Source organism: Rhamphochromis longiceps, linkage group LG9 (genome assembly GCF_057381845.1).
Source record: "Rhamphochromis longiceps isolate RC_006_pf linkage group LG9, R_longiceps_female_GT1.1, whole genome shotgun sequence".
In the NCBI taxonomy this organism is placed as follows: Eukaryota; Metazoa; Chordata; class Actinopteri; order Cichliformes; family Cichlidae; genus Rhamphochromis; species Rhamphochromis longiceps.
This window is the reverse complement of record NC_140565.1, coordinates 16727204-16750394: the sequence shown is the minus strand read 5'-3', so window position 1 is coordinate 16750394 and position 23191 is coordinate 16727204. Positions and strand designations below refer to the sequence as shown.

General features: G+C 40.3%; 1 protein-coding gene and 1 long non-coding RNA gene across 3 annotated transcripts in view; both read right to left on the bottom strand.

The window, feature by feature from the left end:
- The window catches only part of cntnap2a (contactin associated protein 2a), a 443305-nt gene extending 425212 nt beyond the window's left edge, over positions 1 to 18093 (bottom strand). The window contains exon 1 of the mRNA XM_085418525.1: positions 17911 to 18093. Within this exon, the coding sequence (XP_085274651.1) occupies positions 17911 to 18013 (103 nt within the window). The 5' untranslated portion in view covers positions 18014 to 18093. The remainder of the gene's footprint in view (positions 1 to 17910) is intronic.
- LOC146662091 (uncharacterized) lies at positions 10629 to 12714 on the bottom strand. Of its 2 annotated transcripts, none has more exons than XR_014913303.1 (4): positions 12606 to 12714; positions 12393 to 12505; positions 11307 to 11401; positions 10629 to 11198 (listed from the first exon to the last, which is right to left on the bottom strand). It is a non-coding gene; the product is annotated as an uncharacterized LOC146662091 (long non-coding RNA). The 2 variants fall into 2 exon arrangements; XR_014913304.1 differs by having other exon boundaries at positions 12393 to 12448; positions 12606 to 12664.
- Positions 18094 to 23191: the final 5098 nt, after the last annotated feature.

The following is a 23191-nucleotide window of genomic DNA, read 5'->3' as shown; positions in this document are numbered from 1 at the left end:
GAAAGCACCTCACAAAATTTGCAACACGCCGTAACTCACCTCAGAACGTTAGCACTCGGAGCAGTATGCATCACGTGATTGAGCGGCTGTGGCATGCGGGACCTGTCGTGGTCTGGATAGCATTTGGAGCTTCGCTAGCAACCCGGCATTTCATCTCCGACAAAGTTATCCCCGAGAGAAGTAAAGCAAGTGTGTAAGTCCATCTCTGAATGTTTGTAAAGCATTCCTGCGTTAAGCTTACCAAACGATATATGGAGCGACTGCCTCTTCTCGCTGCTACTTCAATCATGAAACTGCTTAACGATCAGCTGATCGGCTTTTCTGTCGTGAGTCCGTGTCTCTAGTTTGCTTTTGGCCCACTTTGCACCAGAAAGAGGAAACCAGCGGCTGAACAACAGCAGCACGTTTAAGCTTGATCAGCTGTTGTTAGAATGTATTTAATATTACTTTCTACTCCAGGATCTTTTTCTACGTAGCTGACACTGGTAACTGTGCAGGGGCGGATCTAGCAAAGTTTAGCCAGGGGGGCCGACAGGGCATTAACAGGGAAAAGGGGGCACAAAGACATACTTTTCTTTCTTATTCTCATTTAAAATGTCTAGCTTTTAATAAATAATTATCTGACACCCAAAGTTTTAATTTGATGTAAAATGAATAGAAGTCAATTACTGTATATAGCAACTATTAAGTCTAATATACCCTAGTAAGCTATAGTACTTTTTCCTTTGGGAAGGTACCATCTGTGCAGTCTGCAATTTTGTTGAAGAAAGATGTTGAATCTATTTAATATTTCTTGAAAAATAATTGATTTCTGTGCATTTTTTTTCACACTGCATCAAATTAAGGTTGATTACGTCGATTAAGCATCATGAGGTGGAGCGTGAGGGGTGGTTCCCTATTTTTTATTTATTTATTTTTGTTGTTGCTGGGAGTTGGAACCCTATTAGTTAGGTTGCTTAATATTTACGCTAAGTACTCTTTAAAATACCAGAATAGGGAGGATGGTGTAGGTTTAAGTTTATTAGATTGATCAGTAGAGCTGGGCGATAGAACGATAACGATATGTATCGCGATATAACTTTTACTCGATAGAGAAATTAAGCTATCGCGATAGACCTCGCCGCTCTTGTCCTCAAAAAAAAAAAAAAAAAAAAAAAAAGGTCAGCCAATCCAAATTAAGTAGCGCCGAGCCGAACCAATCACAGCTGCAGCGTCACGTCGCGTGACTTGTTACGTACAGCACAAGTGCCAAGCGGCACGTGTGTTTGTTTGGGAAGCAGCCAGCGGGTAATGGAGCCAGCGCGTAATGGAGGAAATGAGTGTGCCGACTAGAAAAATCAACCGAGCGTGACCGAAGAGAAAACAGATGATGGTTCCAATGCCGGAGAGATTGTCAAACAGAAGAGCCATAGAAGTTCCGTAGTGTGAAGGTATTTCGGCTATTTCAAGTCTGACAAAAAACAGAGTAGCGTGCACTGTAAATTGTGCCGAAAGCAAGTCTGGAAATACAATGAACTGGTGCATGCGTCACACTGTGCGCCACGTTATTGTTTCGGTGAAATGAATTTCTACAATACTGTTACTGTTAATTCTACTCTCTGCAGTGTTTAAATGCTTACATATACACACAGTTACTGTGTGTATATGGAAAATCTCCGTTTTCAAAAATACCCGTGTACGTGTGGACGTAGCCTCAGTCTCTGACTGGAAGCGCTAATTCGTCATTCGGCTTTTGTCAGACTAAAGTAACTGTTAAAACTGTTTGAAAAGCTCAGCTATACAACAAGGAGAGATTGAGAATTTCCTTTTAGTTCTCAGTTTATTTGATATTGAAAAAAGTTAGTCAGTTTTGTCTGTTCTTCTGTAAAACAAACTAAGATTTATTTTTAGAATTAATATTTTGTTTCTAAGTGGAATTGACAATTTAGTCTGTTTTGTTTGTTCTATTTTGAAACTTAAACGCTTTAGCGGCTGCCTTTTGTGTAGTTTGCAATATTTGCCTTTATTTATCTGAAAAAGTCTCATGTTCCTTAAGTACATCTACCCTGTTGAACTTATTATGGGAAATAAATATTTAAATAAAAACAAGCTGCTGATTATTTCACATTTTACTTGTGAGCAACGGCACATTTAAATCTTACAAATATAGTTATTTGGCTTATATCGTGATAGATATCGTTATCGCCTGAAATGAAAAAAACATATCGTGATATGAAAAAATCTCATATCGCCCAGCTCTATTGATCAGTATTGCTGAACTATGAAATATATTTTTTTGCATACAGGTATAACAGAATAGCTTTAGTGTAGTTGTTGTTTTAAACTTGAGTATGAACTTATACAAAATGCCGCAAGATATTTAAAAAACAGTTTTGTTGATTAAAAAAAACACTATATCGGATTCATATCGGTATCGGACATGAAAAAGTGGTATCGTGCCATCTCTACTAGTGATCATGTACGTGTTGTTGAACTAGTGACACCGATAGTCTTCCTACCACTGTGTGCTGTTCAAGAACATATGCAGGGGGTACAACACTACTCTGGCCGGTGTGTCTAAAGCTTTTTCCTGCTACTCACAGGGACGGCTGTTAGTGCTCTTTCTGACACCGTTGTTTTGGCTCTGGTCATATGGGGTCAGTTCAGGTACAGTGCAATGCTTTTAACTGCTTTTTCCTGACACTTTGCTTTGTCTAGAACAAATCAATTATGGCATTTTGCCAGGATTAATCTAGGGCCAAGAGCCTTTCCCTATCTACATATTATCTCCCTCTAAGTGATCCTACTGCATATGAGGCTAAAGCAAACTGGAATTCGAGTCCATATTATGCTTTTTTGGGGAAATATCCAGTCCTTTGTTTAGTTCCCAGCAAAATAAACAAAAAAGAGTATGTGTTGCCAATAAACTAAATCTAATTCAATCCTTCAAATTGATATGGAAAATATTTTAAAATGAACAGACATGAATGCGTGGCTGTTTAAAGATATATCAAATAAGTTCGTGCAGTTTCACTTAGCTTAAGGCTTGCCTTTTCAAACTCAAGTTACCGTTTAGGAGATTGCTACTGATACTGTCAGATTTCATGTGATTTATTCTGGTTATATGAAATCTGTCTTTAAGAAGTTACATTTTGGGAATGTTTATGACTTACATAAATGAATTAATAGTTAAAAAATTTAATAATGTGGTCAAAATATCATGCAGAGCTTTTTTTTGTGGACCTGTGTAGGCTAATCCTATGTCACTGTTTGTAGCATGTGTTGCTGCACATGTCATTTTTCTAAAAGTTTTCTGCACTAACAATGGTTCTCAATTGACCAACAGGGCAAAGCACCATTTCTCTAAAAGCTAATTGGTAAATCCCACATAATTCATCTATGAGCTGTACACAGGTAATAAAAACTCAGAGATTATACGCATTAGAATCAGTCAGGAGAGACTCCTGTAGCTCCCAATACGTCTTCAACAGTAAAAACATTTGCAATAAAATGTAAAAAAGAAAAAAAAAAGAAAAAAAGAAAATGCTTTAAAAAATCAGTTTAGGATAAACTGCATACTTAGACTACAAATTGGAAAAATAATTTACTGGATTTTCAGTTGCTTAATCGCCATGAGTGACTGAAGATGCTTACTATTTCTTCTATGTTGAGAACATCAGATTAAAAATAAAGTTGCATTCTTAGACCTTTAATTTATCTGCCATTTTTCTGTAAACAGTATTTGTTTTATTAAAAAAAGATAATTTATTTGGGACTTCCTGGTTTATAGATTACATGAAGTCAATGATAAAGTGACTTTTTAATTTGAAAAGAATTAATTCGATAGTGGGCACCACCAAAGGGAATTGGAGTATCACTGTCCTATTCTCTGACTAATGCAACTGCTGCACTTTGATGCTGCTACAGATTACAATAACAATGATCATTTTTAATGGCAAGGTGTCAGAGAAAATCCTTGCTTCCTGACCATCTTTCCTTGAGGTGTCGTTCTTCATCCTTGTCACTTTTCTCATCGTGGTGCTTCGTCTCTTGTCCTTCTCTTTCCTCCCTTTTGCCTTGCCAGTCTAATCTCCAACTCAGAGACTGCTGTCAAATGAGGTGGACAGATTCTGATGGCTTCTAATAAGAACACATTCCACTAGAATAACTTTCTGATTCTGCACATTTACACATGCAGACACATAGAGCTGCAGTGTTACATACAGTGAAGCATGAATGCTCCAATTTGTACCCAGAGAAGCAGAATTACATAATTATCATACTGCACTCCGTATTATGGGTTTCATTTGCAATTAATACATCTGAAGTTAATAATGTTTAATGAACAGTGCGAGTTTGTGTGCCTGAAGAGGGGAGGGGACAATGGTAGTGTGTATGTGAGCTGCATGGTGTGTGTGTGCTTTTGTCCATGTTACGTTACTGACATTGTTAGGGGAATTATGTAGTATGACTTGTCAGTGCATATTTGTATCACTGTGGCCTTGCTCCCATGATGAAACATTGATAGCCTTGCAGTAGCATTCCTTCCAAGAGAGAAATTTCAATTCGTCGAGGAAAGTGACACACCAGTCTGAGAATAAAGCTGAAGGTAAGAGCAGAAAATGCAGCAGTTCTGGGCCAGTTTTTACTTATACATGTTTGTTAGTCTCATGAACTGTGATATTAATAAGAAAGCCTCTATTTTAGCCCATGAATGCTAATATTTTGACAATACATGTTTGAATATATTGCACAGTGGAATCCAGACCACCTATATTTTCATCTCAACCTTGAAGTAATTAGAAAGTCTGACGCTTTACAAGCACATGAAAACAGAAGAAATTTGGCCATGCAGAAAGAAGAATACATATTTATTATTCTGTAGCAATCAAATTTCAGCAAACTTGTGGCATTTACTACATTATGTGAGCTGTTCAGGTTGTTGTAATGTTAAAACCTTCCTCTACCTACTTTCCCCCACCAGTTTCCTGTTTAACTAAATCTACTTGCAGCTATTGTTCACTTGATATTAAAATGTTTTAACATTTCCAGCAGAGTGTTGCTTACTAAATAGCATTGTGGGAGGGGAAAACAAGGCGTCAGGAATGAGCTACAGTGTCAGAAATAAATTAGTTTCTAAGAAACAAGTTTGCCGTTGTCAAATGATTGCTATGCTTTTTTCAAAAGAGGAATGCATAACACTGAAGAAATAACAAATCTAGATCAGTTGTACCTACAGCAGTGTCAGCCATGCATGCTATGTCTTTCCAGAATAATGCTCATCACAGTAAAATTCTAAACAGTTTGAATAACTCATCGTTATCAATTCATATTGATATTTATAAAATATAATTGTTCAAAGATTCAGAGAGTCTGGAGAAATTTCTGTGTGCAAGGGATGAGACTGAAAATCAATACCTGATGCCCGTTATCTCCAATCTAAAGAGGAGAGGGATCTTATGGTTTGTTATCAGCACTCCGCTCAAAAGGCTGGATCTCTGATGGTATGGGGATGCATTAGTGCCTATGGAGCTGGCACATCTGGGAAGACACTGTCTACACTGAAAGGTAATTAGTGCATCATGAAGCAAATATATGGTAAAGACCCAGACTAGAGCAGGGCGATATGACCAAAAATATTTATCACGATATACATTTGAAAATTTGCGATAACGATATAACTGACGATATAATTGACACTAGACAAAATACTTTACAACTCCACAACTTTATTAGTGCAAAAAAAAACATCAGTGTATTTTCACTTAAACAAGCAGCTGTTTTATGTGAATTAAAGTTATATAAAAATTTAACAGTGCAAATGCAAATTCCTTGCTGACAGTTTAACCAAAAGGCATTTCCAGTGGAAATTGTCCGACATCCTCAGCATAGCTATGCATATTATCCACAAAACTTAAAAAGAGGTTATACACACACAATACGGTAATATTATGTTGAAGCACAGTACGTATCACTCTGCGATGCTCCTGCCTACGATAGCTGTAATGCTCCAACAATCCATCAAGCGGTGCGGGTTCGTAGCTTAGCAAAGTCGTAGTAAAACATTTGACAAATTTTCGAGGGCCGTGTACGACATAAAATCGTTTCGAGGTCAGTAAACACAACCAGAATTCATACATAAGGCACACGGGATTATAAGGGGCACTGTTATGGAAGAAATATAGTATCATCAGAATTCAAGTATTTTTAGACATTGAATTTATGACACTGAATTTTTATCCTCCAAATTTCCCTGCAAAAATATTCACCTGCAAAAATTCACCTGCAAAAAATTCACCTGAAAAAAATTCACCTGCCAAAAATTCACCTGCAAAAAATTCACCTGAAAAAAATTCACCTGCAAAAAATTCACCTGCAAAAATTCAACTGCAAAAGTGATGAACTTTAATGACCCAAGCCAGAGCAATCAGCACCAGATCGAGTCGAGTGGCTCTCGGCCAATTAAATTACGCTGTTTGATCACATGACACCGTTAGCCAGCAGTTTGTCTCCTAAAAGAGAGCTGTTTAAAGGTGAGTGATTAAGTTTTTCTCCTAAATAGAGATCATTACAGAACGCCTAGTCCTACTTAAAATCCCATTTATTTTTATTTTATCATCTACTCGAACTAAGGAAAACGTTTGACTAACTCAAAGACAATTTCCACGCCTCCCCTGCCTGACTGCAAAGGCAGTTTTGAATTTAGGAGCAGCAAGATGGAAGCGGCAAACCCTGGCGATTCTCCGGTAAGTATATTGTTTTTTATCTTCAAGTTTGTCTTTTGAAACCTTAATTTTATTTAAATCCGTTGCTCACGTATAAAGTACACAGACGGGGTCTTTGCTCAACTCGTCTGAGGCGTGTCTCACTAAGCGCTACATGCTAGCATCCTGCTAACCGAGCTACCCTTTACATGCTGTGCTTTAGAAAATAGGATACTCGTTAAAAAATACTCCGCAGATATTGATAGATAGACGAACACTGCAAATATAATGTTGTAAACGAAAACGGCCTTTGGTGAAGTGGTAAAATACACCATGAATAAAGCCATAGAGTGAATGGCTGCCATGGTTGCAGAACAGCCTGATTTAATGACAAGAATGGGGAAGAGTGAGGCGAAGTGAACCAAAGCCACAAAACACGGTCAGACAAGGCGGCAAAAGGGCAGTGATCTGTCCGTCAGTATGAAGTTGGTGTGTGCTTTGGTGAACAAAAACTCCAGACTGGTAGCAGGAAGGTGGGAGACTCGTGTTTCACTGGAATAGTGGTGAATTAAAACATCCTTTGTTGGGGACATTTAGGTGTAAATGCATCCATACAGGCAAGACAGAGGCAGACCAGACAGTGAAGAAAACAAGGCAAACATTAGAAATATTAAAACGGAAATATAGGATTAATATAACATACAATTGGGGAAAATGTAAGGAACACAATGTAAATGATATTGTAAAGTCATTAAAACAGCATACTCTGATTAAAAGAAACAGATAATTGGGTAGGATGATGATGATAATGATAATAATAATAATAAAAAAATAAAAAAAATGTACAAGATGGGTATGTATACTTGTAGCCAGAACTTAACAACTATAAAGTTGTAGCATGTCAGTACTAGAGCAGGGCGATATGGCCAAAAATATTTATCACGATATATATTTGAAAATTTGCGGTAACGATATAACCGACGATATAATTGATGCGAGACAAAATACAACTCCACAACATTACTAGCGCAAAAAGACAACCTTCCATTTATTTTCACTTAAACAAGAAGCTGGTTTTTATGTACATTAAAGCTTTATAAAAATGTAACAGTGCAAATGCAAATTCCTTGCTGAAAGTTTAACCAAAAGGCATTTCCAGTAGAAATGGGCTGACATATCCTGAGCATAACCATGTATAATATCCACTGAAGTTAAAAAGAGGTGCTTTGCAACATTAAACTGCAGTGTGCAGTACGTATTTTTCGGACCATAAGGTGCACGGGATTATAAGGCACATTAAGCGAAACAAAGCAGTCAGATAAATCAAACTTTATTAAACTCATTCTTCTTGCTTCCTCCACTTCTGTACCATTGATTCATTAATGTTGAATTCTCTGGCAGCTGCTCTATTCCCATGTTGCTGCAGTATATTAATGACTAACCTCGTATTGTGGATGGATTATCTCAGTTGTTCTCCTGACTGAAGTTTGGTCCGTTTACAGCATCCTGCCATGCGATTGCATTTGTCTCTAACCATGAAGAACCTTCACGTTAACTTTTATAAGTGGAAAAGTGTTAGTGTTCGTCCTTCAGCTTCACTGTTTATGTTATGCTAACATAGCTGTGTCGCTAGCGAGCACGTAGCACATCATTATATACCAGCTAGCCCAACTTCAGTAACCCTGCAAACATCGCTGCTGTTTAGTTTCCTGTCTTCATTTATGTTGGAAGTGATAGCAGAGCTGTACGTTTGATTTTTTTCAGAAATCTCTCAGTCAGAACATGCAATATCATGCTTAGGTAACTAGCGAGCTAACTTCCGCTAGCTTCCTGCTAACTTCTAACTCCGTTAAATGTAATAACTTTTGTTTTCATGGATGCCTGGAAGTTAAACTTTATAGTTACACCTGGTAAAGCAGCAATGCTGATCGTTTTATTAAAGATGAAAGAATTTAGACAGTTTTTAACTCTAAGTGATGCTGCAGTGTTGTTTGACCTGAAGTATACGGAGTTTAGGACCCAGATTACTCCCAGATTTAAGAGCATCTTAGTCCGACAAATATGACAATAACAACGGCTGCTTGCATGTTGTGCAAAAAAATGTGCTTTGTTGTGTATCTGATGGACAAACACCAAACCAGTTCCACATCACGGAAGTTGCACCATTTTTACAAACCAATTCTGGTTCATCTGTTTCACTCAACAATCGGCCATGTGCGTATGAAAACAAAGGCACTGCGCATGCGCGTTTTACTCCCATTCTATCGCGATATTTCATTTTCCTATCGTTGCCTAACATTATACCGGTATTACCGTGAACGGTATAATATGGCCCAGCCCTAGTCAGTACCTTACCCCATCCATTATATCCACACTTTCAGAAAAGGATATGGTCAATATCTTTACAAATACTATCTAAACTTAAACTGGATATTCCCTCTGCTTCTTCTGCTTCTCGTATACACCCTCAGGGTTTGTGATCAGCCAGCGGCTGATATGATCATTAATCCTGTAAAATAATATTCTTTCGGTTTATGAATCTGTTTGCATGGATTTCTTAATCTGTTTCCACTGTTAGCAGAAGTTGTGGTGTGCTGCTCTCCAAGACTACAAGCTGCGTTAAAGTTGGAAGTAACTGGCCGATGTTCCACTGTTGAAGATAGCTGTGCCCATTTGTTGCACATTGTGGGTATGGAGAAGTTGAGGCCCTTGCAGGCTACCCACAATTTCCCCAAACTGAGCGATTATACATCTTCCTTCCATATTTGTATCTTGTGTCACTAAAAATAATTTTATTTAATTTTATACATTGATTAATGACCTGCAGAATCTCCTTATCATATTAAGTGATTCATAATTGTCACTTTATGCTTTCTCCATCTTGAAAGTGATGACATCCTTGCATTACATCCTTTAGGTTCATTTTCTGCAGGCAGGTTTCTGACAGAGAACAGGCAGATTTACACTATAACATGCAGCGTTCTATAGATGGACACATAAAGAAATGAAAAATTACATGTATGTGCTAACTTTCTAAACACTGTTACATTAATGATTAAGTAGATAAAACATTTATGTCAGCCTTGGCTCATAGTTCATTTAAAGACAAGAACTTTGTGTGTGTTTCAGGTCCTGCACTCTCAAAGACTGAATGAACCAGCATGGCAGCCATGGGTCACTGTGAGCATCACAGGGAAGGTTGAAGCCGCCCACTGCAGCTGTAAGGCCGGAGTCACGGAGACCTGCACCCACGTCACTGCTCTTCTGTTTAATGTAGGGGGGCGATCGTGGCTCAAGAGTTAGGAGTTCGCCTTGTAATTGGAAGGTTGCCGGTTCGAGCCCCGGCTTAGACAGTCTCGGTCGTTGTGTCCTTGGGCAAGACACTTCACCTGTTGCCTACTGGTGGTGGTCAGAGGGCCCGGTGGCGCCAGTGTCCGGCAGCCTTGTCAGTGCGCCCCAGGGTGGCTGTGGTTACAATGTAGCTTGCCATCACCAGTGTGCGAATGTGTGTGTGAATGGGTGGGTGACTGGATATGTAAAGCGCTTTGGGGTCCTTAGGGACTAGTAAAGCGCTATATAAATACAGGCCATTTACCATTTAGAAGCAACAGTGATCTGTGGCACAAGGACTGTTACAGATGAACCTGCATACTGGGTTTTGCTGGGTAATATGACCAAGATACAGCCAGAGGTTGGCCATAAGATAGACTTCTCTTCAGCTGCCCAAAAAAAGGCTCTTGATCAGAACAAACAGACCATCTGTAGTGACAGGTAAAAGGAGCCGTCCTCAAAAAAGAAAAATCCCACCTGCTACTGTGGAGGAGTTGTCACTGCTATAATGCCATCATGTTTTATCTAGGGGTCTAGATTTATGCCTGTAGTGCACTGCCATGTAAATAATTTGCATTTACTGAATGAGTATCACTGTTCAAAAATTGAATAAAGAAACAAACTAATTTTTGCCTTTTTTTTTTTATTAAAACCACTTTATAGAACATCACATCAGTTACAATGTAGAATCCATGTCACTGGAGAATTTTGATTCAATAAACAGTAAAAAGGTGAGCTGTGAAGACCAAGGACAAGTGCAGCTCACAGGTTTTCTATCCAAGGAATCCCAGAAGATTGCATGGTGTCATTGCCCAGCAGTTGTTCGCAGGACATATGGACTCAACCTCAACAATCCCTCACACTGAGCAGCATGAAGTGACAGTGCAGAGGAAAAACTCCCCTTTAACAAGAAGAAACCTCCAGCAGAACCAGAACCTGGTTCAGTACCAGCAGCCATCTGGGTTTGGAGGAGAGAGAGAGACACAGAACTACCAAAAGTATTTTTTTTTTTTTTATGTGATTGACTGTTGTTGTAATTCAAGCCCTGAGTGTAGAGCAGGTAAGATATAAAGTTGCATCCTAAATTCATGCAGAGTGTTTAGTTTATGACTTTTTCACCTGGTCATTTCTTGATGAACAGATGGTCTTTTAGGGTTGACCAAGCTGGTACCTTGACTCTGTTCTCTGCAAGATGTTGCAAAAAACAAAATCATATGGAGACAATATTGGACACAAAATATATAACAATTTAGTTAAATGTAGCATTAACTCATAGGTCTTGCTAAAGTAAACCTTGTATTCTGATTCATCACAGCAGCAGTTCAGTTGGATGATGTCAGTAACTGCAGCAAGTGTCTTGCTGACTGAATAATTACATCTTGCATAATCTGAAACAAACACATAAAGACAGAAACAATTTATAAATTAATGTTTGATAAAATCTAAGAATTAATCATTTATTAGATACCAATATGGATATGTCTACCATAAAACTTGTGTGGAGCGAAGTTACATTCAATCAAGATGGTCTGGCATGCTACAACTTTGTAGTTAAGTTCTGGCTACAAGTATACATACCCATCTTGTACATGTTCTTTAACATTATTATTATTATCATCATCATCCTACCCAATTATCTGTTTCTTTTAATCAGAGTATGCTGTTTTAATGACTTTACAATATCATTTACATTGTGTTCCTTACATTTTCCCCAATTGTATGTTATATTAATCCTATATTTCCGTTTTAATATTTCTAATGTTTGCCTTGTTTTCTTCACTGTCTGGTCTGCCTCTGTCTTGCCTGTATGGATGCATTTACACCTAAATGTCCCCAACAAAGGATGTCTTAATTCACCACTATTCCAGTGAAACACGAGTCTCCCACCTTCCTGCTACCAGTCTGGAGTTTTTGTTCACCAAAGCACACACCAACTTCATACTGACGGACAGATCACTGCCCTTTTGCCGCCTTGTCTGACCGTGTTTTGTGGCTTTGGTTCACTTCGCCTCACTCTTCCCCATTCTTGTCATTAAATCAGGCTGTTCTGCAACCATGGCAGCCATTCACTCTATGGCTTTATTCATGGTGTATTTTACCACTTCACCAAAGGCCGTTTTCGTTTACAACATTATATTTGCAGTGTTCGTCTATCTATCAATATCTGCGGAGTATTTTTTTAACGAGTATCCTATTTTCTAAAGCACAGCATGTAAAGGGTAGCTCGGTTAGCAGGATGCTAGCATGTAGCGCTTAGTGAGACACGCCTCAGACGAGTTGAGCAAAGACCCCGTCTGTGTACTTTATACGTGAGCAACGGATTTAAATAAAATTAAGGTTTCAAAAGACAAACTTGAAGATAAAAAACAATATACTTACCGGAGAATCGCCAGGGTTTGCCGCTTCCATCTTGCTGCTCCTAAATTCAAAACTGCCTTTGCAGTCAGGCAGGGGAGGCGTGGAAATTGTCTTTGAGTTAGTCAAACGTTTTCCTTAGTTCGAGTAGATGATAAAATAAAAATAAATGGGATTTTAAGTAGGACTAGGCGTTCTGTAATGATCTCTATTTAGGAGAAAAACTTAATCACTCACCTCTAAACAGCTCTCTTTTAGGAGACAAACTGCTGGCTAACGGTGTCATGTGATCAAACAGCGTAATTTAATTGGCCGAGAGCCACTCGACTCGATCTGGTGCTGATTGCTCTGGCTTGGGTCATTAAAGTTCATCACTTTTGCAGTTGAATTTTTGCAGGTGAATTTTTTGCAGGTGAATTTTTTTCAGGTGAATTTTTTGCAGGTGAATTTTTTTCAGGTGAATTTTTGCAGGTGAATTTTTTGCAGGTGAATATTTTTGCAGGGACATTTGGAGGATAAAAATTCAGTGTCATAAATTCAATGTCTAAAAATACTTGAATTCTGATGATACTATATTTCTTCCATACACTGTCGATTTTCAGAAAAATCAAAGGATTGATTTTAAGTGTGCCGTATTTTACAAAAAAACACGGCAATAACGACGGCCCGCTAGCATGCGCTACCAAAAATAGTGCTTTGTTCTGTGTCTGACGGACAAGAGCAAAACCAGTTCCACACCACTGAAGTTGCAGCATTTTTACAAACCAATTCTGGTTCATCCGTTTCATTCAACGATTTGCTTTCGCCGCCATGCTTTTTCCGACGTGTGCGTATGATAATAAAGGCACTGCGCATGCGCGTTTTACCCATATTCTATCGCAATATTTCATTTTTCTATCGTTGCCCAAAATTATATTGGTATTACCGTGAAGAGTATGATATGGCCCAGCCCTACCCAGGACTGCTGAGCAGCTAGAATCGTATACTATACAAGAATTGAACAACATCCCTCTCCCAAAATTCCAGCAGCTGGTCTCCTCAGTTCCCAGATGTTTGCAGACTGTTGTTAAAGGTGTGTGTGTGTGGGGGGGGGGGATCCTTAACAGTTGTAAACTTGGCCCTGTCACATCTTTTATGTGATGTGTTGCTCCCATCAAATTAAAAATGAGCTAATTAAGTTTTCTTAATTTTCTTAAAATTGTACATTATCTTAGCTTAAATATTTTATATGTTTTCTATGTTCTCTTGTGGATAAAATACAAGTGTGGGAAGTGGGCATGTACATGTAGGAAAAATGATGAGAGAAAGACTGAGGAATTTGGAGTAATGTAGGGGTGAGAGAGATGAATCACTACAGTTACAGGTAGGGTTGAGGCAGTGGAAAAATAGGAGATGACTTGCTTTTTATTTTTGCTAGATTTTGTTGAGGAGGCATAAAGGTAGGTGTAAAGGTAGAGGAAGAGCTGCAAAGAGAATTAGAAAAGGAGGATAAGCAATCAAGGAAGTGCAAAGGAGCAAAAAAACAGGTGGAAGGCAGCAATTTAGATGGAGGGGGTAGAGCAGAGAAACAGCAGTGCAATTAACATCCACACCTTATTTCCTAGCTCTGGTTCACTTGTCTCAGTGCATGATTAATCCACAAATGTGGACGCACACACACACATTCCCAAAACACAGGCAGGTGCACACATATAAATATCCAAGGGCCAAACATAGCTACACAGCAAGTGTAGTGCTGCTCTAATCTGAGCCTAACCAGTCTGCTTCCTGCAGCCTTAATCCTATCATTATCACCTCCTAATGGGAGCCATCTCAGACACACAAACACAAAAACAAGACAGAGAATTGGCAAGAAGTTGACCCATGTGGTGGTTAAAGGGTTTGCTTTTATAACCATATTCACTCTATATCCCAGTAGAAGAGAATGGAAATGCAATCATTTATTTGAGTGGAAAAAAGCTAAATTTCTTTTTCCAGTGTCAAATGATTTGTTTGGACCAGAACCTGGAAAAACTGCCAGTGATTCACACTCACACAAGAACATTTCTGTGTGCAAATGTCACCATTTGGCTTTATATTGTTTTTTATATATGTATACTGAAGAACAGGAGACCCTGACTTGTTGCCCTGGAGGTGAAACCAGACTGATGTCTATGTCAAATGGCCTGGCAAGCTTAATGAGATGAGAAAAGGCTAATCTGATTCTATATCAGACAGGCTCTAGGGGCATCCCATTTAACCACCCAGAGTCCCACCAACACACTGACTTAAAGGCACATCCTTTACGTTTTACACACTGGTGCTGTGACTCTTAAAAATTTAATTCTTGTCCTTTACTATGCGAGTAATGAATAGCAGCTTTGCAAAGGAGCGCCAGAGAGTTCAAAGCGAATTAATTAAAATTATAACCTTTAAAGCTAAATAAAACAAGCTCTTCTTGGAATATTTTACAGCCAAGGAAAATATCTGTGCATATAAAATATATTTAAGTATGTTAGCACTGTATATGGACACTGAGCAAATAATCCAGTCGTGAATTTTCTGTGTGAACCAACTTAATCAGAAAAAAATATGGTAAAGAGAAAAATTAAAGTCTGATTGGTTATGAAATGATAATGAAACATTATGGTAGGCAGACCTTGCCTTGACACAGTACATCAACAACAGATTTACATACTGCACAGTGACAGCTCAGTAGAGGATACCACTAAAGTACACCAAGGACAGACATAACCCATTTTTCTTCCACTGCATGTATCTGATGGCTGAGTGTACATCTTATATGTATTTCTGAGTTACTGTATCTATATTTGTGCATGCATGTTCATCTAATTATAACCGTAATTCTAACCCTAACCCAATAAAATGATAGAAAAATGAAACACTTTATTTCATGAGACAGCATGAAGCTTCCCTTTTTGTAAAACTTTGATCTGATTCAAAATGTTTGCACTAAGCGCTGCAAGAGGACGCAATAATAGGGCATGTGTCTGGCCCCAGAGTTAATAAGAAATCAGCCAGCTTCACAGCCAACCAATCACATCCCCCTTCCTCTGAAATAACCTCCCTGTTTGTTTCCCTTCAGGGCTTTAAATCCACACTTAAAATCATTGTTTCCTCTTAACTTTTCACTGGATTGCCTGGTTATATTTACTCCTGTTTCGCTTGTGCTTGCTGCTACCAGACCCCTATCCATCCTTGAGGCATCGCTCTCTCCCTTGGCTGTCAGTGCTTCGGTCCAGATGTTTTTGGAGCTGAATCTTGATCCTCCAGGAGTCTGATCACTACTCCTCTCTCTCTTCCTCTCTCGCTCTCAACTGTTTGTGTCTGTCTCCCTTTTTTGTGGTTTTTGTGTGTCTATGTGTTTGTGCAGTCTGCCCTGCTCCCAGGTTTTCACGGTAGCAAGAAGGCCATTTGGCTCTGTCTTATCTTATTTGGTAACACTTGCCGGATGTCCTCTTGGAGCATATTCTTGTGTTTTTCAGCGTATCACTTTATCATCTCCATTGCATTGGCTTCAGACCACCTTTGCTGTTTTTCAATGTTTTTCTGTTTCTGATCTGTCGAATTCTATGGTGAGTGTACAATTCACAGATTATCATCTATCTTCCTTTAAAGTAAGACCGAGGACTTGTGTGAATGTACCAGCCCGATTAAAAAAGAAAGAAAGAAAAAAAGACTTGATTCAACTTGGATTTGTGAAAACTTAGATGAATTCACATCTAACATGCAAATGAATATAAACCCGCATGAACAGGGGAAAAAATCCTTCCGTCGCTTTTTTGTCTTACACAGAACACACATGCTTAATGTACACTGGAAACACTTACAGACTTGCACATGTTTGCATTATAATATTAAAGGCGCTAGATAAATGGTAAAACACATTCTCACTCACTAATTATAGGAAAATGTAAGAGGTGGCGGCTGATACATTTTTAAAGCGATCTGAAATCTAACTTTTAATGAGACACTGTCCTCTCAGATATAGCGAGGCTCCCCCGGTCAGACCCTCCAGGTGACGGGAGTAAGAGGACTCTGGATTTCCACATCTTATCAAGCGTTGCCACAATGACACCTGATCGTTGTGAGGTCGCTCTTATTAACGAAAGCTTTGTGCGCGAGAAACGCACAGGCAAACTCTTCCAACTCTCCAGGTATCCTTTGCCTCCCGTCACGCTCTCTGACACTGCTTCGCGCGCGTACCCCTGCTCAAGCGACTCGCGGTAGCGTCTCTCCGTTGTTGTCTGTCAGATGGGATGATTAATGAGGCGCGTCCACGGGCACATCCATCCAGGACCTGAGAAGCCCTTGCGATCGCGGGGGGAATCAGTTACACTGAACCCTCAGAGTATCGGCTCAGTCACCGTCAGCAAGATCGCAATGCCACTGAACCAAGGCTGGATAATCCAAGTTAAATAAATAAATAAAAATCAGATAAGACCAGTAATAACGCATTCTATATCAAAACTGTCAGACACGCAGTTACTTCAGTATACTATAAAAGTAGAAAAAGAAACAACTGCGGTCGATATGTTCATAAAATATAAACACTGAATTCCTGGAGTATGTCAGTGACAGTGACAATTAGAGTGAAGAACAAATGCAACACCGGGCAATGTTTAAACAAACTCTCAAGACTGAAATTACAGCGTGGATCGAATAGAAGCCTTCATCAAGTGTTCCAAGAATTAAGCAGTGAAGTGGCGGCTTTACGGGGGGGGGGGAGCAAATAAAAGCGGAATGCTAATCATCTAAGTTTTCCAATGACCTTAAAAAAAAGGCTTAGGCTTTAATATGCTGAGACCAGTGAGCTTGATGGAGAGTCTAATCAGAATGCAAACTGCACACCATAAAAAAACTAAATCAGACCCTACAAGTAGACAAAACCATTCAAATCAATGCACCCTTAGTTGTTGAGAGTTACAGCTTAGCCCTATTAGACCACAACTCTTTTTAAAAGAAAATGGGCATTCAGCAAAATCTCTTTACTTGGATTGTTTTATGCAAACGCAATAGTCTAAAACCAAATGTAATGTTCTTACAGAACATCAAAAAACAGGAAAGCGCTGAAAATAAAAAGGAGGGGGGGAACCCTTTGTTGGAAGTTGAACCGTTTTCCAACTGTTCTTCTCTCGGGTCCACTTTGATGACTGGGACTCCACAATAAACAGCAAACCACTACTGCCAAACTTAAATGCCATTCACTAATTCTGTGACTATCCCTCAATACTCAAGTAATTTCTGGAGTCCCCTAAAAAAACGCAATTAAACATCTCAGCGGTCATAAAAATCCCGTGCGCCAAAAATAAAGGCACCACAGACCCTAAAGCGCTAACACGTTTAGGCTTGAACTCAAAAGTCGACCCCGCTTCAACCTCTGCCTCTCACTGCCTCTGTCGCCCGGCACTACTAACGTAGCCGTAAACCTCTACCTGTGCCGCTTCTCTCCACAGGCAGATCGTTTGTTTCTCACCCATTCCCACTCTCACCCAAACAGCCCTGGAAGACCATTTCAAAAATACTGAAAAGAACAACTTACGGGTTGTTGGTAGAGCTCCGTGCACACCGCTGACATGACAGAAAATCCATAAAACCACCGGCAATAACAACGTCAGTCCCTGGGCAGGACGGTGCCGGCGCATCTTCACGGCTGCTGTGGGCGCAGGAGAGCGGGAGAGGGGAACACACAGCTGAGTGGCTGTAACGCCAGTCGGTCCGTCAGTCTCGCTTCTCAGTTGAGGACTGGCGGATAGGAGCCCGGCTGCACGGAGTTTCTCTCTCTCTCTCGCGCGCTCTCTCTCTCCCTCTCCCTCTCTCTCTCCCCAATAAAGAGATGATGTAAGGATGGCGCCAAAACACAGACTGGTCTGTGCTAGCAAAGAGAGCGCACTTATCTCTGCAGCTCTCTCACCTCCCTTGTTTAGCGACTACAACAAAACAGCAGCCGAGTTTCCACCGTCCAAAGGACGACACGAATGGGTGCGGATGTAGCGGACAGCAAATCCTTCAGGAGTTCAAGAAGGCATGACAGTGCACATCTCAAATCCCTGAACTGGTTTCTCCTGGCCAGCGCTCTAATGCTCTGTCCGTGGTGCTGAACTTATCTCAGCCTTTCTCTGCCCCCCACTCTGTCTCTCACACACATACACACGCACACACTCTAAATGCCTTTCCGTTTCTAATAGCCAGACAGTGCCCCCCACCTTCTCTAGGTGGTGGTGTCATTACACTTGTGCATTCCTCTTCTATCCACACATGAAAGCCCTAACAAAAAAAAATACTCGGGACCTGCACTCTCTCTGTCTTGATGTCCTCGCAATCCCCCGTTTGCCTGCATTTAGTGCAAACGAGAGAGAGAAAACCCATTTAACTTATCTAATGAAGATTAAATATCACATAATACTAAAGTTCTTCTTGTATACAAATGGTTTTCCCTAACAGACTGGTTTTATTTCAAAAAGTTAAATTAAAAACATCTACATATTGTAACAAAAGGTGCTTTCAGATATTTCAAACCTTATAATCCATTCAAACAAATACATCTTGGAGATTTGCTGGTACAAGTCTTAATAGGACTGCAGAGATACACCAATCAGAACAGACTATAAGTAACTGCTTTAGACAATACATCTTTCTTTCTTTCTTTCTTTCTTTCTTTCTTTCTTTCTTTCTTTTTATTTATGTTTTTTGTTTTCTTTTAGCCCACTACTGTGATTATTGTTTTTTTTAGTAGTCATCTTTGTACTAAGAAGAAGAAATCTAGTAAATTTGCTTCAGAGGCAAGTTAAATAACATGTTTTACAATGACAAATTGCAATCCATATCTGTCTGTCACATTTGTCACTTACATGTCTCAGTCATTGTCGTCTGTCCAGAACATAATACATGATTATCATCGCTGCATGGAGCATTTTTCTAAATGAAGAAAATGGTGAATGAAAATGGCAAATTCATCACAGGCAGCTCCATCAGTGGTAATGTTTCACTTACTGCTTCAAATAAGGGATAGATTATGATAGTCAGCGTGCTATAAGGACGCACACAGGCCCATGGGTCAAATGCTTTTGATTGGTTCACCATTAGAAACATACAATGAGGCCCGCTAACAGTGTTTATTAACAAGTTACTTATCATGTAAAACTGAAAACTATACAGACTGATAACCTGTGTGGTACATTATTCTTTTGTTCAAGCAATGGTATCTTTGCATCCTTACAGCAAAAGCAAAATGACTCAACCTAGATATACATTTATTCATTAAAGAATCATGCAATACCTACAATAATCCCAATATTTCAATGGAAACCGTACAAATATTTATTCAAATGTCATAGTTTCATTTTATTTGTAATTTGGGACGTCTGAATAATTATCATGGATGGAATCACATCATCTTGTAAGAACACTATGTGTCTGAGAACTGATGAAACTAATTACAGTAGTTTTAAAGGTAAACTTTAAAAAAAAAAGTATACTCGATGGTGAAGAATTTCTGTGGCTTTGCTATATATTATTTTTATTTTGATATTGTGCCAAATGTTTTTATATGCAGACTGCAAGCCGGCCAACTTAGCACTCAGACTCTTGTTGTTGTTTACATTATAACAAAATGCAGCTTTAGCAAACGATGCTCCGTTTCTTTTTGTTTTGTTTTTGGTTTTTTTTATAAAAATCTGCAACAAATTTGAATTAGACATAAATGTATATAATTTCTTAAATTCAGACCTGCTTAATTGGAAATATTTCAATTTATTTTTACATTTTAACTGATTTGCTAAAAATGAATCTTTTGAGTTATATTGCACATAGCAACACTCTTTTTTTGGTAATAGGGTTGAAGAATGAAATGATTAAAAAACAAGTGAGCTACAGTGTGGCTGACACATGCCTTTGAAAGTACATTCTTCCTGCTTTCAGAGGAATTGAGAAGTTAAACAGCAGCCAAGTGATGCTTAATTAATGCACTTAATTAAATGATTATAAGCAAGTGTGAGCGCCTCTATAAAAGCAGAAGTTTAAGCAGTTTGCTGGTCTGGAGCTTCCAGGTGTGCAGCAATCTTTCAAAAAGTGGATGTCCCAACAAACCCACTCAAATCTAAGCTCTACACTCCACATGCTCTGTTGGCACCGGCATGTTGAGTATTAAACTTTCATAGCAGTAAAAAATGAAAAAAAGACTGAACAAATAGGGTTTTTTTCATAAGAGCTGCCAGGAGAAACCATCTTCTCTGTAAAAAGAACGTGGAGGCTTAACAACGTTACATCAGAACAAACTAAAAGACTTCTGGAGCAATGTCCCTTGGACAGAAAGAACAGCTTGAAGCTGTTTGGCCATAATGCACACTGCCATGCCTGGCAAAAGCCAAACACACCATGACAGTAGAAACATATCATGCCAACTGTCAGGCAAACTGGTGAAGGATTGAAAATTTGGTCTTTTTTTTGCAGCCACAGCACCAGGGCACGCAGCAGTCATTGGGTTGAACTCCTCTGTATACAAAGTATTCTAGAATTAAATGTAAGGCCATCTGTCTGACAACTAAAGCTTGGCCAAAATGGGTCATGCAATGATCCCGAGCACACAAGCAAATCTACAACAGAATGGCCATGAATGGCCCAGTCAAAGTCCAGACCTCAGTCTGATTTAAAGGTTGTGTCAGGACCTTAAGACACCTCTACATAAACAAATGTGCCCAAAGCAACGCTTTCAGGAAGAGTGGGCCATAACCTTTCCAGAATAATGTGAAAAAGTCACATCCAACGATCCATCCATCCATCCATCCATCTTCATCCGCTTTATCATACCCCGGGTCGCGGGGGCCCAGCCACCTCCTCCAGCTTATCCGGGGGAACACCAAGGAGTTCCCAGGCCAGCCGAGAGATATAATTTCAGGACACCCAGCGTGTCCTGGGTCTGCCCCAGGGCCTCCTCCCAGTGGGACATGCCTGGAACACCAACCCCAGGAGGCATCCTTGTCAGATGCCCGAACCACCTCAGCTGGCTGCTTTCGATGTGGAGCAGCAGCGGCTCTACTCTGAGCCCCTCCCAGATGGCCAAACTTCTCACCCTATCTCTAAGGGAGAGGCCAGCCACCCTTCGGAGGAAGCTCATTTCCACCGCTTGTATCCGCGATCTCGTTCTTTCGGTCACTACCCACAGCTCGTGGCCATAGGTGAGGGTAGGGACATAGATCGACTGGTAAATTGAGAGCTCCGCTTTTACACTCAGCTCCCTCTCCACCACGACGGACCGGTGCAGCGTCCGCATCACTGCAGGCGCCGCACCAATCTGTCTGTCGATCTCCAGCTCCCTTCTCCCATCACTCACGAAGAAGACCCTGAGATACTTGAACTCCTCCACTTGGGGCAGGAACTCATCCCCGACCCGGAGTGGGCGCTCCACCCTTTTCCGGCTGAGAACCATGGCCTCAGATTTGGAGGTCATTCCCGCTGCTTCACACTCGGCTGCGAACCGTTCCAGTGCGAGCTGGAGGCCATCACCCGATGAAGCCAACAGAACCACATCATCCGCAAAAAGCAGAGATGAGATTCTGAGGCCACCAAAGTGAAAGCCCTCCGCCACTTGGCTGCACCTAGAAATCCTGTCCATAAAAATTATGAACAGAATCGGTGACAAAGGGCAGCCCTGGCGGAGCCCATCACCCACCGGGAACGAGTCCGACTTATTGCCGGCAATGCGAACCAAGCTCTTGCAACGGTTGTATAGGGATCGAATGGCCCGTAGCAATGGGCCAGACACCCCATACTCCCGCAACACCTCCCACAGGACACCCCGAGGGACACGGTCGAATGCCTTCTCCAAGTCCACAAAACACATGTAGACTGGTTGGACCAACTCCCATGCACCCTCAAGTATCCTTGAAAGGATAAAGAGTTGGTCCAGTGTTCTGCGACCAGGACGAAAACCGCATTGTTCCTCCTGTATCCGAGGTTCGACTAGCGGACGAACTCTCCTTTCCAGCACCCTGGCATAGAATTTCCCAGGGAGGCTGAGGAGTGTGATCCCCCTGTAGTTGGAACATACCCTCCGGTCCCCCTTCTTAAAGATGGGGACCACCACCCCAGTCTACCAGTCCAGGGGTACTGCCCCTGATCTCCACGCAACATTGTAGAGGCGTGTCAATCAGGACAGCCCTACAACGTCCAGAGCCTTCAGGAACTCGGGGCGGACCTCATCAACACCAGGGGTTCTGCCACCAAGGAGTTGTTTAACTACCTCGGTGACTTCGCCTCGTCCCAGCATCAAGTGTGACTTCATATATGCAGCCAGAGATATGCCAAAGAAAAACAAACTTATTTCCAGTGTTTTCCTCTCTTTTCTTAAATTCTCCCCTCTCTATCATCTGCCTGTTGATCACTCCAGCCACCCAATCGCTGTGCCTGCTGCCGTAAGATGCTACTTTTTCTCCATAAGGATTCCAAATGGCTTTGTCAATATGCCATGCATGGTAATTTACAGTCATCGTTCATCTGATAAAAACAGAGATGAACTGCGAAGCCATAAAATCTGAGCAAAAAAGTTGATGACAGCAGTGACACATCTCCAGAGGATAGCTCTTTTGTAAAGTAAAACATTTTGTGAGAAAGATTTTCACAGGCAACTTCCAGTCTGGCTGCCGTGCTGTCATTATCTACCCACAGTAGGGCAGAGAAATAAGGCTCTGAGGTAATGCCACATAATGTTTTCTGGGATAATTGGAAAAGAATGACTTTTCTTTATCTCTTGCCAACAATACTAGAAAAGATCCTTTGTGCTAAACATTTTCAGCTTTTTTTAGAGACTTCAGGATATTAATATG